This window comes from Prinia subflava, chromosome 4 (genome assembly GCF_021018805.1).
Source record: "Prinia subflava isolate CZ2003 ecotype Zambia chromosome 4, Cam_Psub_1.2, whole genome shotgun sequence".
In the NCBI taxonomy this organism is placed as follows: Eukaryota; Metazoa; Chordata; class Aves; order Passeriformes; family Cisticolidae; genus Prinia; species Prinia subflava.
Window position 1 is genome coordinate 64634862 of NC_086250.1, and position 13718 is coordinate 64648579.

Consider the following 13718-nt stretch of genomic DNA (forward strand, 5'->3'; position numbering starts at 1 on the left):
AAAAATCCTTTATGAGGAGAGATGGAAGAGTAGAGGATTCAACTGCTTCATACTGCTTCAGAAGCACAGCTGGAGTTAGGAAGCCACCAAGAAACAGAGAAAACTCTGCAGACATCCTTCCCAGATGTGAGCTAAATCTCTCTATGCAAAGGAAATCAAATGTCTTCTAATTTTTTTCATGTGAGTCATAGCTCAAGATATTGATATAAATTGCTGATAAATCTAAAAGTGTATATCTACATTTTATAAATATTTTTAAATAAAAATGGTGGGAACTGTGCTTTGTGTGAGCTTGCATGGATTTTGGACATAGTATGACTGATTTCTGCATCTACTTCAGAAAATTACATCTTAATTTATTCTCTCATTAATTTATTCTGTTATCATTTTTTAAATTGTCATGTCTGCACTTATAACTAGATTATGAGTGTAATCCTCACAAATTACATTTTAATGAGTAGAAGTGCAAGAAAAGGGTATTTCCATAGTAAACTCTATCAGAGGAAAGGAGAGAATTTAGAATTTCTTCTTAATCTGGCAAGATTTTACAGGGGGTCAGAGAATTGCCAGTAGCACTGCTTCCTTCACAGTGTGCACTGCAGACCATGCAAATAAATAATAAAGCAGCAAATAGCACTGAAGAGCACCACCAGTCACGCACCTGCTCCATGGAGATGCTTTTATAAATCACTGTCTGATTCCACTCAGGATTCAAGCTTTTCTGAATATACTTAGTTCTCCGCTTGTACTCAGCACTGGATTTGAACAAAAGAACAAAACATTACATTAGCAATCTTTTGTTTCTTTCAGCTCTAATAATGAAAAAAAACCACCTCAAAAAAAACCCCAACAAAAACAACCCAAAACACCCACAAACCAAAAACCTGAAAAGAAAAGAGCTGTATTTCTGCAACAATTCAGGGTTATGAGAGGACAACGACAGCCTTTGGAATATTTTCTTTGCTATGCTTTTCTGAGATAGTCTTTTAAAACATCTCCTGATTCTTCAGCAGGCTTGCTCTGCATAAAACCATTTCAAGATAAAGCATCAGTCAGCACATGCACATAGACTTTGTACCCTCATTGTAGATATTGAGCTCTGATTCTAAATTGATGTGATTATGCATTGATTTCTTTTCCACGACCATCCCATTAGCACTTTAAAGTAGCCCAAATTCATTATATTTATAGGTTGCAATCTCTAATTACAGGAATCCCATCACACAAACACATTTAATGAATGCCATAAAGTAACTAATATCCTGTTAATGATTGAAACACTAATTTCTTATTGATTCTGTTCTCTGCTTATCCCTCTAACTGTACTGGAAAGAAACATAAAAGGGCATCAAGATTGTGACCTTTTTTTTTCTTGTCAATAGCTATGCTTGGTTGCATAATCTGTCTTTAAAAAGATTCACTAATGCTTTTTATTGTAGTTTACATTTCCTGAGTGTGGAGAAAGCAATACACTAATCTCAAACAGAATATGGATTCATCTAGCTTCATGAGCTTTGATGTTAGATTTGCTTTCATTCCAAATTTAATTTAACATAAATTTTAATGGAAAATTCAAAAAAGCTGGGTAGGAGAACATAAGAATCTTATAATACTTTGAAAACACACAAGATTTAAGGTAAAGAAACTCTTTTTATCAATCTGCAAGTATGTCCCTGCTACATTTATTGCTAAACAAAATGATCCCCGGACTGTTCTCCATCACTAAAACAAAATGGCACAAAATAATGTGTGTATGCCGTATTAGACTCTTTTACAGTTCCCTTCCAATAACCTTTGGTGTTGTACTATTCTCACTTCTGATTTAACTGTTTTGGTTCACACTGTGGCATGGTCCCAGACCTAATGTACTAATTCCTTTTGTATGAGATGAACTGAGAAGGATCCCTCAGGAACACGTTTAATCAGCCAGTCACTAAGGGTGTACCATACCTGGAACCAGGCTGGAACAGTTCTGATTTATGGTTATGTGGAAGATACATGTGCTTTACTGGCACACATATGTCGATAGTGGGACTTCAGCACCAGCAGTTTCACTCTATAAACTCAACTCTGCTGTGCAGTGATCCCATCTAAATAATCTGGATTGCAGAGTGGCCCTGTCCAGGCTGCCTACTAGCCTGATATCTCCAAGGGAAAGGGATTTGCAGCTATTTTTCCTCTCATTTTTTGTTCTCTAGTAATTCTGTGTATTTCTACTTATTTTCTTGGAAATCTTGCTATCTGTTGTCTTTCAGTTTATTGAAAAATGTGAAGGGTTGGTTTTGGGACTTGTGAAACAAAGTATCTGTTCACCTCTGCTTATGAGAAGAAAGCAGCAGCCCTCCCTCTGTGCTATAGCACAGAATGGCAAGGGTGATTTAAAATCTAAGAGGATCGAGATCATATGAAAAAAAACCACAAACAAGCAAAACAAAACAAAACAAAGCAAAACAAAAACCAAAACAAAAAACCCCACCACCTCACTCAAAGATATATTTTTGCGTATCTTGGAAAGAAAGCTGAAATACAAAATCAGGATCCACTTTGAAATGAAATTTTGATGGCAAATAGTATTAAGTAATGCAGTTAAAATTTTAAAGCACCTCAGTACCCTTCTTCTCCCACTCTCTGCTATGAGAAAAACATCCCTTGCCTAGAACATCCTGTTTAGATGGCGTATGACCTACTGGTTTTAGGGAACTAATATACTTTCTTGAAGAAAGTGGGAAAGAATCCTTTGCACACTCAGCCAAGAAAATGACACCAACATTCCCTTTCCTTTCTTGGATCTCCTTTTGCAACAGTAGAACTTCATCACCTTCTCAAGGTTTCTGATTCTTTTTTGAAGTGTGTGAGAAGGTGATTCATACAGTGATGAGTTCCAGAGCTTGCAAAAGATGAAATTGTTGTAAAGATGGCAGTTCTGAAATATTTCCAGTGAAGTCCATGGAATATTTGGATCTAAACTGTAAGGGTGAGCTGATCCCACATCCATGGACTCTGTGGCCTGTATCTGTTGCAGAGGGAGGCAGGAGACCTTGCCCTCTTCTAGGGAGGAGCAGACCCAGGCTAAGCTGGATGGCAGGTGAAGGTTTCTAGGCCTCTGGCCACCACATTAAATCTTCATACCCCTGATGCACCTTCCCCCCAACAATTAGCAGATTAACAATTAACAGATTAACAGATGAAGATACTTTATTAAAATGCATTTATTAAACCAGTCACTGCTATGTCACTAAATATGAAATAATTTGCATTTGAAATTCAAAGAGTATACTGTGTGAAAAGATACAAACTGCATATCTCTTTTATTTGTATTTTCTCTCTGATTCCTTAATTACTAATTTATTAATATATAATACAGTGTATTAAGTACAATGAAAAAAGCAGAATAGAATAACTGTGTTAAAAAGTGTAATAGAATACACAAATGAAATGTGTAATTTTAGCATATTAATTAAATAAGTTTAGTGGTTAAAAAAGAAACAGACAATAGAAATCTGTTTATTGGAATTAATCTGCTCACTTGTTTAGTCAGGTTATTACTTTAAAAAAATATATAATTGGAGTTGGAATATTTCTTATGTATTTAGCCTGGGCTGATATTACCATGTCTTGAGAATTGAACTTTGTCTTATGTTTCCAGGACAAACAAAGCACTCCTAATTTCAATAATTAATTTTTAGTTTTTTTACCACAAATAACAACATATGTGGTCAAGCAGATTTAATTGTCCATCTGGGGAATTATCTAGAATTATACCTAGTTTTAATGTCTATAATGTCTTTTCTCTATTTACCTTGCATATGTGTATATGCAAGGTAAATAGAGAAATATATTCTATTTCTTTACCAAACAGAGCCTGTTTCTCTTGGCAGTAACACCATTCAAAATCTTGACACAAGTTCACAGTCAATTAATTTTCAACTTTCAGTGAGTGAGAATGAAGTTTTAGATATCTCTGAACTAAATTATTCCAGGACTCAAAAGACGTTTTGCTTTTCATCAGAATTTGGCCTTAGAATAGTACTGCACCAAGGATCGTTAACTACTTGTTTCCAGCTCCTGGAAATGAACTAATCAGTAAATGAAAAACAAAACCATACCACAGTTTCATGCCATCAGAACTCAAGAGAAATCTGTAGTTCAGTGTACAGGTTCATTGTCCCATTCATGCACACAAAAAATGAAAGAATAAAGTTAGAAGATAGTACACTCTACCTGGCGTTTTGGACAACCATGACTTGTCTGCATATCCAGAATTTACAGAGTTAGGAACACAGAGGAAGCAGTGCAAGAGAAAATGAGAACAGAGAAGGAAGAAAGCATGAATATTAGGTAGTGTCTAGTATCAGAATCAAAGGAAATAGAGACATTAGGAAGAATAAGAAGTCTAGCATGAACTGAAAATAAAAGTTATTCATTAGCAACCCATGTTTTTACTTTCAGAAAAAAATCTGTGTCTTTTAAGATGCTCTTCATTTTCATTATTCCCTCAAGGCCCAAGTTACATGCAAAACTGTAACAGTGGCAGGTTTTAAAATAATAAACCCAAATAAAACTAAAATCCAATTCTTCATAACTTGGCAACAAGTTTAAAATGATGTGTTATTGGATGAACATGCCTTTAGTTCAAAGCCTTATCTCTATATTAGTGAATATACCTGCAAAATTCCCACTAAGACTGATTTGACATTTTACAAGAGTCTTAGGTGCATTTAAAAAGTTCTCAAGCTTTAGCACCTCTTCCCCTTATATTCATTAATATTTTTCGGCCCAGTGTCACTGAACAATATTGAATACTGAATAGCTGGAATTAGCAAGCTACAAAAGAAAATGAGTGGCTTTATTTGTAACACTCTTGCATTTAGTGGTGCTTGCCCATACACCAGATGGTGAACTGTGACCTGAGCATCCACTCTCCTGATAGTTTAAGTAGAACAGAAATACAGATTTTTGTGAGCATTGTTCTATCCCAAGAGTCATTTAGTATGAGTATTATTACACAAGCAGGGGAGTTTGCAGGAATCTGCCTTTGCAATATAGAGTCTGATCCATCAGCTTAATTTTAAATATATCTATTGTGCCACTGAAGTCAGCAGCATTATTATAACCGTGTATTCTAATACATTCTTCACATACATATGACATTTGTAACATTAGGGACAAAAAAATAGTTATAATATTGCTGATAGAGACACATCTTTTAAAGGAAGTAATAATGAGCTATTTGCAATTACAGCATCAAAAAAATCAATGATCTGTGAAAAAGTGATTAGTGACTTGTATAGTCTTTAGGTACAAAATTAGAGGTAATTCTAAAACCATATCTTCACTCTAAAAAAAAAAAAGCACCGTAAAATATATATGGAGAGATTGTTTTCTGGCCAGTATTTCTTGGCTTTTCTATTATTCTTGGCTTTTCTATTATTTGTAACCTTAAATCTATCTCAGGTACTTTAATTTTGCTTGTTTGCAAATCAATCCTAAATTCAAATTGTCTTGAGCTGAAGCAACCATTCCATCCTAAACTTGACATGCAGCTTTATATATTACAGAAAGTATTGCATCTATTTAGTACATTTCCATGGGACTGTTGTTATTTTAAATATTTTTTACATGTAATTTTTAAAAGGAAACATGAAAAAACACCCATATAGCTACAGGAATGATAATAAAGTTCCTAAGGTCATTAGCAAAGTATGTACATTCTCCTGGGAATAGGATCTGACCCTGTATAAAAAATCCACCATTTTTGCAGGTGTTGCACCTGGATTTTCTATAGCAATAACTCTTAGTTCTGTTTATTAATGACACATAGCAAACCTAAACTAAAAGAAAGTTCAGGTTAAAATTTGTCCTACACTTACCCTCTCCCTGGAAGAAGATAAACTTTAACAAAGGGGTCCGAATAACCATTGTTGTCTCTGGGAGCAAGGTTTCTTGCCTGAAGGATGTGGATGATAAGGTTGCCAAGGTGTTTGTCATAGTTGATTTGAAGCTAGTGAATACATTAAAACACAGTAAGGTTATTTGTTACTTTTACTTTCTGAGTGATTCAACATCTCCTAAACCCTTTGAATAAAATGAGTTTTAGACCTCGATGTTCCCTCCAAATAAACACATTTCAGAAGTTTTTGTCTCTCTCCTGACTAGACTGAGATGCTAGATCATCACATTGGACCTTGAAATAAAGAGAAACATCCATATTCCAATCAGAAAAAAGCAAAGGAAGTTTGAACCCTTGATATTATTCTGAACAACAGGCAGTTTATTGAGTGTTAACTACACACGTCCAATCTACCTGGAGGCCAAGCCTGACAAGGATGTTATAATACCATGGAAAGACTCTTAGTACTAACACAGAAGAGAGAGGTGAATCAAGAGGGAAAAAAGCCAAACCAAAACAAAAACCAGAAAGGTTAATCAAGGGAGAAAAAAAAAAAACCCAGAAATCTATAGGAAGTTGGGCTTCAGTTGTTCTGCTATTCTCTTTTTGAGTGTTTTAAAAGGCTACATTCAATTTACATAAGGGATAACCATCAACATTGGTATGGCATGGAAATAAATACACTGCACTATATGAAACTCACAGCAGTTTTTGCTTCCACATAAACAGACTGGGAATTTCTAAGAAAAAAATACGTGGCCAAAGATTAAGGATTAGAATCAATTTAAATATCTTTTTAGTCCCTTTGGGAACATTTTCCCACAGGAGCATTTTCCATTCTTCCGGCTGTATTTCATAATCCAACATTAAAGACGGGTGCAAAAATCAAGCACTGACTTACATTAGTGACATTTTAAGGGATTGGAGTTGAATAAAAAATAAGTTGATGGAGATAGTTTTCTGCAAACTTATTTCACAGAAGAAACACAGCCAATATCAACAACAATTTAAACAGCAAAAACTATATATTTACCTGTATTTCTCCGGTGATTGGATGGGAAGCAGACTTTGTCATTTCTGTGGGCTGCCAGATTAAAAATACATAGATTTTCAAAGTTAACTTTTTTAACAGCTGTGGTTTATACCGCTGTATTGCCAAAAATTAAAAAAACACCTGTCTTCAGTTGTTACAGTTAAAACTAATGGTTATATATTTCAACAGCACTTAAAGTCCCCAGCCATTTGGATCAGTCTTTATGCAGGTATGGAATCAAACAATTTCAACACCAAATCTTTACAGTCTGAGCAGACAAGGAGGCATGGGGAGAAACAAACCCATAGCATAAACCCTGTCTAACAAACATGAATGCTACCAAGAGAAAGAAAGGACCATGCCAAAGAAACACAGCTGTATATTTCTGTCAATATGGGAAAGGCAGAGAGAGGCAAAAGTTACTCTAATTTAAACTGAGTTCAGGTGAAAGTGGGTAGGAGGAGTGGAAATGGTACTAAAACTGTGATGTGTATCAGTGGATTACACAATTGCAATGTCTTTCACTTTATTCTGTGTTTTCTGATAGTCAATTCAGCTACAATATTTCATCTTCAAATTCCTCCCCACACTTTTTGTGACACGAAATTTAAATTTTCTGTCCTCACTTCCCTCTCTCCTTTATCATTAAACTTGTCTAGGATTTTTGACAAAAAACAATCAAATCTTTAATGCTTCTCTCTGCCTTTTTTTTTCCTCCTGTTTGTTAGTAGAAAATAATATCACCACTTGATTTGAATCCTGAACTCACAAAAATGTGCTGTTCTGTTAAATGTTGGTGGCCTCGAGCCACTCTGGCCCAACCTCTAATCTGCAAGCCATCAGTCAAACACAAAAACTCTGTTTCAGTGGTGGGATTTGAATATTTTTGCATTCTCTCTATATCTGCTTCCTTGGTTGATGCAGCAGAAAACAAAGGGTGCAAAGGGGACAAACTTGCTTTTCTCTGGAGACTGGTCTGGAAGCTGTCATTTCCTAGTCTTCCAGATGTGAGCAGCTGCCTGACATCATTCCATGTAATTTGTATTTCTACCACTTTCTGAGAAGAGGAAAACCTACTTACCTCTTTTGTGCTGCCCTACACTCCAAGAAAACCCCTCAAGCCTCTTTTAGGGTGTTGGACACAACTGCTTTAAATCAGGCCAATGAAGTGCCCACATTTCCTGCACCACAGAACAAAGTTAAAGTGATGCATTACCCTTCTCAGGTTTGTTGTGAGTATTGAAGAAACTACCCTTTTTGGGTTTGTTTCAGATGTGTTAGAGAAACATCCTTTCAATCAGTCAGACCTACAGGTGACAACTAACCAGAAAAATCCCAGCTAAACACAGTGAAAACACAGGAGAAAACTAGCCCAAGTCTGCCTGTTATATGGATATATTCTGTCTTGTGTTGCCTTATTCTTGTTTAGTTCACTGCTTTACCTTGCCTTCTAGATGTGTTTCTTTATAAATACAAGCTTTACCAGAAAACCCAAAAAACAAAAAGCAAAACCAAACAAAACTTGATTTGTCTGGAAATGCATTTGCATCTGAAAAATAATTCTCATGAAAAATTTTATAATCAGCTTCTCGTGGTAGCTTACAAAGCTTTTAAAGAAGTTTAATCCACCCAACAGCTAAAATAAGTCATCAGAGGTCTATAAAATGTTCTGAAACTGAAATGTAATTTTAGATTGATAACAAAATACTCCTAAAACTTGGTAGGTCCTTGACAAGACTATTCAGAGAGTGAATTTCACTTTTGCCAAAGACAGGGAGCTACCTGAGCATCATGCAGTCTTTCAAAGTAGGGCATTAACGGTTCATATTGCTCATACTTTACCTCTACAAATGGATTTTATTATACTTAATAGTTCTGACCTCAGGCTGCACTAGCATTGACAATACTGACAACACCAAAAATAACATGGAGCTAGCTTTGCTGTGGCTAAGAAATTGCTGCCAGATAGTCTAAATACTCTCATTTTTCATGAGCTGGAATAGCAAGAATAATGAGTTTGTTCACTCTGAATGTCATCGAATATGGAATGTATAAGTATGGATAATGTAGAAGGAGTTCATAGAGAAGGGAATGGGCATGATGAATTTGTATTGAGACTTCCAAAGGTGGTTAAGGTGTAGTTTGTAAAGTGGAGTCTATAAAAATAAATGTGCACTTTTATGTTTCTATATAATTGTTTGATCTCTGTATCATTTACAAAGCTGAGATTCAATACATTAAATATTCTGTTTTCTCTGATGTCAGCAGATTTAAAACTCATCATGAAGAATTATCCATATATTTTAAAGAAACATGAATAATTTAGGCTGAAAGAGACCTGACAAGGTCTAATCCCCAGCTCAGAGCTGAGCCAATTTTGAAGCTGGTTCCATATTGAGAGGTAGAGTTGCAAACAAGTATCTTTCTTTATCATGGCCTCAGTGAGGCTTAATTTGTAAAGAGGGGAAGTATTTCACAGTTGACTTTTTTAAGATCTGAGGATTTAGGGAAAAAAAGCAATCTATTCTTCATATTAAATGTTCCTATAGGACATTTATATCCTGGATGTAATCTGCACCATAGAACAATCATACATTTACACTAGGAAAGAGACAGGCCTGCACAAGATATTGTCAGGTCAAGGCTTCCAAGTGTTAAGTCTCTCCTATGGTGGCTAATCTAATTTCAGTCTAATACTTGTGATAGTCCTGCATGCACTCACACTCCCTGTGTGAGAGATGGTGCTTTGTAATGCCATCACACCTGCTCACACAGGCTGTGATCACCAAGAGGTGAAACTGGTAAATGCCAGGCTTCGATGCTCTATCAGCTTCTGTAGTAACATTAAATATGAGAAAATTTGCACTCCAGAATATGGCAGAGACTACAACATTTCTAGAGTGTATATTCTACACAAAAATCTTTTAAAAAGTACTTGCTAAAAATAAAAACAGTTGCAAAAACAACTAGGCAGTTTGGCTATTTAGTCTGTCATGATATTTTGGCAGGACTGCCTAGAAACGTTGTCAGCCCAAGGCAAAGAGCAGTTCCAGAAAGGATGAGCTTTCTCTTCTAACAGAGCTCAACACCATTATAAACTTGGCCTGAAGTCAATGAACAGAAACTATGCAAGTCAACAAGAGCTATGCTTGTTATGAAAGAAATGCTTCTCAACATGATTTTCACAAAACAAGGAAAGAACATTTTAAATATTTACCTGATTAGTTCTGACTTTTGCATCTCCTACATAAAGACATTAGTTCTATTTTTTTTTTTTTTGGTTCATCTTTATAAGCCTACAGCTGAATTTTCATAAAAGAATCCTAAATCCTTTTGAAGCAGGAAATTAAATTTATGCATCTAACTTTAGGTGACCTGGTACAGTGCCAAAGCTGGGAACCCAGTCTCCTCAAGTGGACAGAATGAGGCACCTCTCCAGGATATGCTGCACAGCAAGGACTTCTGGATCTCCATACACTGTGAATTCAGGAGTGTGATTCTACGTTTCTGTGTAGATGATGGCATGTGTACTGTGCCCTCTGCCTGCACTGTGATGGCAGCTTTCACCCAGTCTCAGGAACTGTACTTCAGAAACATATTATCCTCAGTGGCAAAAATCATGCACATGGCAAACTAGTTCATATGTAAATGTAGACAATATCCAGAGTATGCTGTGGTGAATGTAACTTGACCTAAGGGTTAAGCTATTCTGCCACATCCCTGAAGTTAGGTCCAGGAAGTACTGGTATATGGATTTAAATTCTGCATCACAGACCTGAATTAGTTTGAAGCAAGTCCATGGTCATTGTGGCAAGACAGAATTACTACCCAAACCAAACTGATCAATAAATATCTTCCCAGTTTGTACCAAACTGCTGGATGAAAAAGATGTTTGTGTTTTCTGTCACACAAAAGTTTTGTTGGTGTATCAAAAAAACTGTCTGAAATGAGCAGACAGCATTTACTGGTTCTGGTTTGTGCAGTACCTAATTCACCTGTTCAAATCAGAAGCAAAGTTTCAGCTGCATAAAAATACAAACATAACTATAACCCAGTAGGAACCTGACAGTCCCCAAAAGGAATAAAGGTGCAGAGTAATAAATGTTTAGAAAGCACTTAGTTTGCAATGTGAAGCATTGCTTCAGAAGCTGGATATTCAGGATAGCAATCAGCACTCTTGCAAATTGGTTAAGCACAGAACTGAGTTTCACTTCAGGTCTTGACTTTTTTAACACAAAATGCAAAAATGTGACAGATTACTTTATAATCTAGTTTTCAGTTTCAACTGTGAAAAAATGCTGCTGAATTTCCACTCTTCCCTTTTTAGGTGTGTAGATACACAAGAAGAACTTCAGCTGAGGAACAGACAGGAAGTGGCAAAGAAAATGAGAAATTATGCTTGGCAAGTTCACAGGAATTAGCTAGTGACAAAACATGTTTTAATGCTAAATTTTGTAAGTCAGAGACTGACTTACAATTGCTATGATTATTCATAGCTTGTAGCACTTTAAGCAGTAGTATAGAGTGGGAAATGATGGTCTTGGTACTATCAGCTTCTTTAGTGGAAAGAGTACCTCACCACCATGTAGGATACACTTAAAAAGCAAAAGCAACAAAGGCTGTAAAGGGCAGTTATTTTGTTTAGAAACAAGAATATTAAATTTAAAAAAAATTGAGAGGGACAAATCTCTTGGATAAATCACATCATCTTTCTTTCTGTCCAGATTCAATATCTTAACAGTAATATTCATTGTTATCCAGGAAATGAGTTTTCCAAGATGTGCTGGGATTTCTTGCTGCACTAAAGAAGGTAAACAGGCAGTTTCTTCCTGTCACTAAAATGTTCTTGTTCCGTAACTTGGAAATTTCTTACCTTGCTGCTGTGCCGCTTTTTGCTCACGGAGGGAGAACCAGGCTGACCAGGGCTAGGAACAGCACTGGAGGTGGCAGAAGTTGTTCCAGAGTGGACATGAGATCCCTTTTCCACTCCTGAAGAAGCAACCAGAGGCGACTGCTGTAGAGAAACCTTTTGGAGCTCTGCAGCCAGCTGCTTGGGATCAACCCCTGGGGACCTCGCTTTATCTACTGGATTAAAGCAAGAGAGTTTTATATTGGTACAGCACATCCAAATCCATCTTGCCATGGTACAGGGACAGCATAACAATCCTTACAAATTTTCATGTCATCTGCAACTGTCATCAAACATACTTGGAAGATGCAAAAGGCATCCTATGAAAAATAATCATCTCTCCCACCATATCAACGTCCCAATTCCAATCTTTCTGTGCTGGTGCTACTTACTGGTGCTCTTTACCTAAAAAGCTTTCTGAAGAAGTACTTCTAGGTGAAGAAAAACAGGCTTTGCTGATCATGTTGAATCAAAATGATGCAAATTACAGTTTTAAAGACTGATCTGTGCTATTTGAAACTGGTCCAATTTTACTTTACTTTCTTGTAAAAGGTTTAAATCTCATTTTAACTTTTTAAAATCAACTGGACATTGAACAGAACTGCTCCTGAGATAATTTGTACAAAAACAAAGAGAAAAAAGCCTCAAAAATTTACTATCACAAATTAATCAAAGAAGAAAAATTGTAAACAAAAGAAGGCTAAACACCCTGATTCATCTTTCCTTATTACTCACACCTTTGGGAGGCATCTGCAGTAGGAGTCTGCTTGCCCTCCCTGCTGCAAAAGAGTGAGTGGGAGGAATTTACCCTTTCGAGACAGCAATTTCTATTTAACACAGAAATGAAGACAAGTAAGTTTCATATATGCTAGACTGAGCAGAATTAAAAGGATTCTGGGCACAGCTTGGTTCCCAGGTTCTCAGAAGTATGAGACTTAAAACAGGACTTTAGCCTTATCCTGCCTGCCTGGCTAATTCATTTTCCTTTCAGAGAAAATGGAGATTGCTCCTTTCTAAAGCACAAACAGTTTGCCAAACCTCAGAGGTAATGGCAGGAGCTCCAAGAGTTGTTCCAACTTAGAAACCACTGAAGATTGCCAGACTAGCAGGAAGCATGCCTGCAAGAATGGAACAATTTTCTTTATTTCTGTTCCTTCTCATTTTGAGTTTTCTTCATTAATAAAAAAGCTGTTTTATTCTAGTTTTTGTCCTTTCCAAAACTGATTTCAGTGTCTTTCAATGCTTTTGGTGTTGTTCTGTTCATAAATTAAAAAAATGAAGGTAGCTCTGCTTCAAAGCTCTGTCATACTTAGTCTTTGCTTTCAATTATTATCAACAACATCAATTTTCCACTAAAGGTAGCTTGATGGTAAGTATATTAATAGCTAGGAAATTTTACATGGTTAAAAAATGGAGAATTCAATCCAGGTAATTTAGGTATTGATAGATAAAAGAGCAGCCACAAACCCACAGAACCCAGAGTAGACCATGGAATGGTGAGTGAAGCAATCCTTATCTGCACTGAGCTTGCTGAGGGGCTGCACTATGAGTAAGGTTGTGGATGTACATTCAAAGTTAGCTTAGATATGACTGATACAATGACTGAAGCCTGCAGTTGTGGTATTGATTGGACAGCAGGAAATCCCCCCAAAGGCACTGCCATTTCAGAACTCACGTAACAAAATTGACTGCTTGCTATTGCATCCCTGTATCCAGTAAATACTGCTTTTTTCACCACTTATAGCAGCTCACAAACCTTGTATTAAGCTAACAGGTATTTTCATCGAGGTCTTTTCCAACAGTGGCAATTCTATGCTTCTATGAACATTGGCCTTAGGACCTGTGTGTTATCTGGACTTGCTGCAGTTTGCTTGGAGCTTTGTTTT

At 36.3% G+C, this 13718-nt stretch overlaps 1 protein-coding gene across 1 annotated transcript in view; it reads right to left on the minus strand.

The window, feature by feature from the left end:
• The window catches only part of PCLO (piccolo presynaptic cytomatrix protein), a 318813-nt gene that overhangs the window by 65852 nt on the left and 239243 nt on the right, over positions 1–13718 (minus strand). The window contains exons 14-18 of the mRNA XM_063396987.1: positions 11797–12008; positions 6924–6974; positions 5871–6001; positions 4222–4248; positions 662–755 (exon numbers count right to left, since the gene is read on the minus strand). Coding sequence (XP_063253057.1) covers positions 662–755; positions 4222–4248; positions 5871–6001; positions 6924–6974; positions 11797–12008 — 515 coding nt within the window. The remainder of the gene's footprint in view (positions 1–661; positions 756–4221; positions 4249–5870; positions 6002–6923; positions 6975–11796; positions 12009–13718) is intronic.